Source organism: Rhinopithecus bieti, unplaced genomic scaffold (assembly GCF_001698545.2).
Source record: "Rhinopithecus bieti isolate Rb0 unplaced genomic scaffold, ASM169854v2 repeat_26813, whole genome shotgun sequence".
NCBI classification, from domain to species: Eukaryota; Metazoa; Chordata; class Mammalia; order Primates; family Cercopithecidae; genus Rhinopithecus; species Rhinopithecus bieti.
This window is the reverse complement of record NW_016838474.1, coordinates 1-1,830: the sequence shown is the minus strand read 5'-3', so window position 1 is coordinate 1,830 and position 1,830 is coordinate 1. Positions and strand designations below refer to the sequence as shown.

The 1,830-nt window shown below is 50.5% G+C and overlaps 1 protein-coding gene across 1 annotated transcript; it reads right to left on the bottom strand.

Annotated features, from left to right (window-relative positions):
- Positions 1-3: 3 nt before the first annotated feature.
- Positions 4-1,830, bottom strand: LOC108524885 (mucin-3A-like; the record flags this gene model as incomplete). Its single annotated transcript, XM_017865983.1, has 1 exon — positions 4-1,830. A coding segment is annotated over exon 1 (1,827 nt), but the record flags the coding sequence as incomplete, so codon positions are not given.

The window sequence follows — 1,830 nt, the reverse complement described above, 5'->3', positions numbered from 1 at the left end:
AGTGAAGCTGCGGGTACTGTGGGAGGTGGTATCGGGGGTGGTGGTGGGGAAAGTAGTCAACAAGGTGGATAGAGGGGTGGTGTTGGTGTTATGACTGGTGATCATTTCTGTGCTTGGGACAGGTGGAGAAGATAAAATGCTACTGGTGAGTGATGATAACGTATTAGTGGCTGTGGGCCAAGAGGTCGTAGTTGTCATAGAAGTCACTGTATTGGTGGGAGTGATTGAAGAACTGATGGGGGGAGGAGAAGTCATGGCTGTTGTTAGAGATTCTGTAGAAATGTCAATTGCAGGAGTCAGTGTGGTGGTCTCAGGGAATGTGGCTGTAGAGCTGGGGAAGGTGGTCTGACCTGTGCCTGTAGTTGCTACAGTGGTTGAAGGTGGTTCCATCATTGTGGATGTGGTGAATGAGGTGGTGGTAGTGGGTGATGGGGTGGATTCAGCCGTTGTGTGGAGTGCACTGGTGATGGCTGGAGGTGAGGAGATACTCTCTGTGTGAGTGGTCCGAGCACTGCTGGCAGGCATGGAAGACAAAAATGAATATGTCCCTGGGAAGGTTGTCAAGAGGGACCTTGTCGGAGTGCTGTGTGTACTGGCAAAAGTTGGCCTCCCACTGGGAGTGGTGGCAGAGGTCATGCTGACAAAGGATGAGGTTTCTGTATTCTGGACAGTGGGAGATGAGGGAATGACAGTTGTTGGCCTTGCAGACATGCTGGAGACTGTGTACACTGAGGTGAGGTCTGTCATCATAGGTAATGAACTAGTGATGCCCACAGATGAAGGAGTGATGGTTGTTGGTTGTGAGGTAGGGATACCTGTACTCAGAGTAGATGGGATCATGGATGTAGAAGTCATCATGGTACCCAAGGTTGTGGGAACTGAGGTGATGGCAGTTGTGTATCTGCTGGCTGTGGAGTAGATGCTTGAAGAAGTGAAGCTGGAGGTACTATGTGAGGTGGTCTTGGTGGTGGTGGTGGTGACCAAGTTTGTGGTAGGACTTTTGGCTGTTTCTGCGGTTGAGACCAAGGGAGAAGTGGGTGGAATAGAGGTGGCAGTGGATGATGTCTCTGTCATAGTGGTGGGATAGGTGATTTCAGTCGTGGAGTTTGTACCAGGGCCACTCGGAGAATTAGGATAGGTGGTCTCAGATGTAGTCATAGATGAGACATTTGTAGTGGGGAGTGTGGTCACCAAGATAGATGGAGGGATTGTGTTTGTGGTGCCACTGGTGATTGCTTCTGTGCTTGGGACAGGTGTAGAAGACAGAGTCATACTGGTCAGTGATGTAAAATAATTTGTGGTTGTGAGAGGAGAGGTTGTAGTTGTCACAGAAGTCACTGTATTTGTGGAAGTGACTGATGAAGTAATGGGAGGAGAAGTCACAGCTGTTGTGAGAGATTCTGTGGACTTGTCAGTTGTAGGAGTCAGTGTGGTGGTCTCAGGGAATGTGGCTGTAGAGCTGGGGAAGGTGGTCTGGCCTGTGCCTGTAGTTGCTGCAGTGGTTGAAGGTGGTTCCATCGTTGTGGATGTGGTGAGTGAGGTGGTGGCAGTGGGTGACAGGGTGGATTCAGCTGTTGTGTGGAGTGTACTGGTGCTGGCTGGAGGTGAGGAAATAGTCTCTGTGTGAGTGGTCCCGGCACTGCTGGAAGACATGGAAGAGGAAAATGAATATGTACTTGGGAAGGTCGTCAGGAGGGAACTTGTCGGAGTGCTGTCAGTACCTGTGAGAGTTGGTGTCTCGCTGGGAGTGGTGACAGAGGTCATGCTGACAAGGGATGAGGTTTCTGTGTTCTGGATGCTGGGGGAAGATGGAATGACACTTGTGGACAT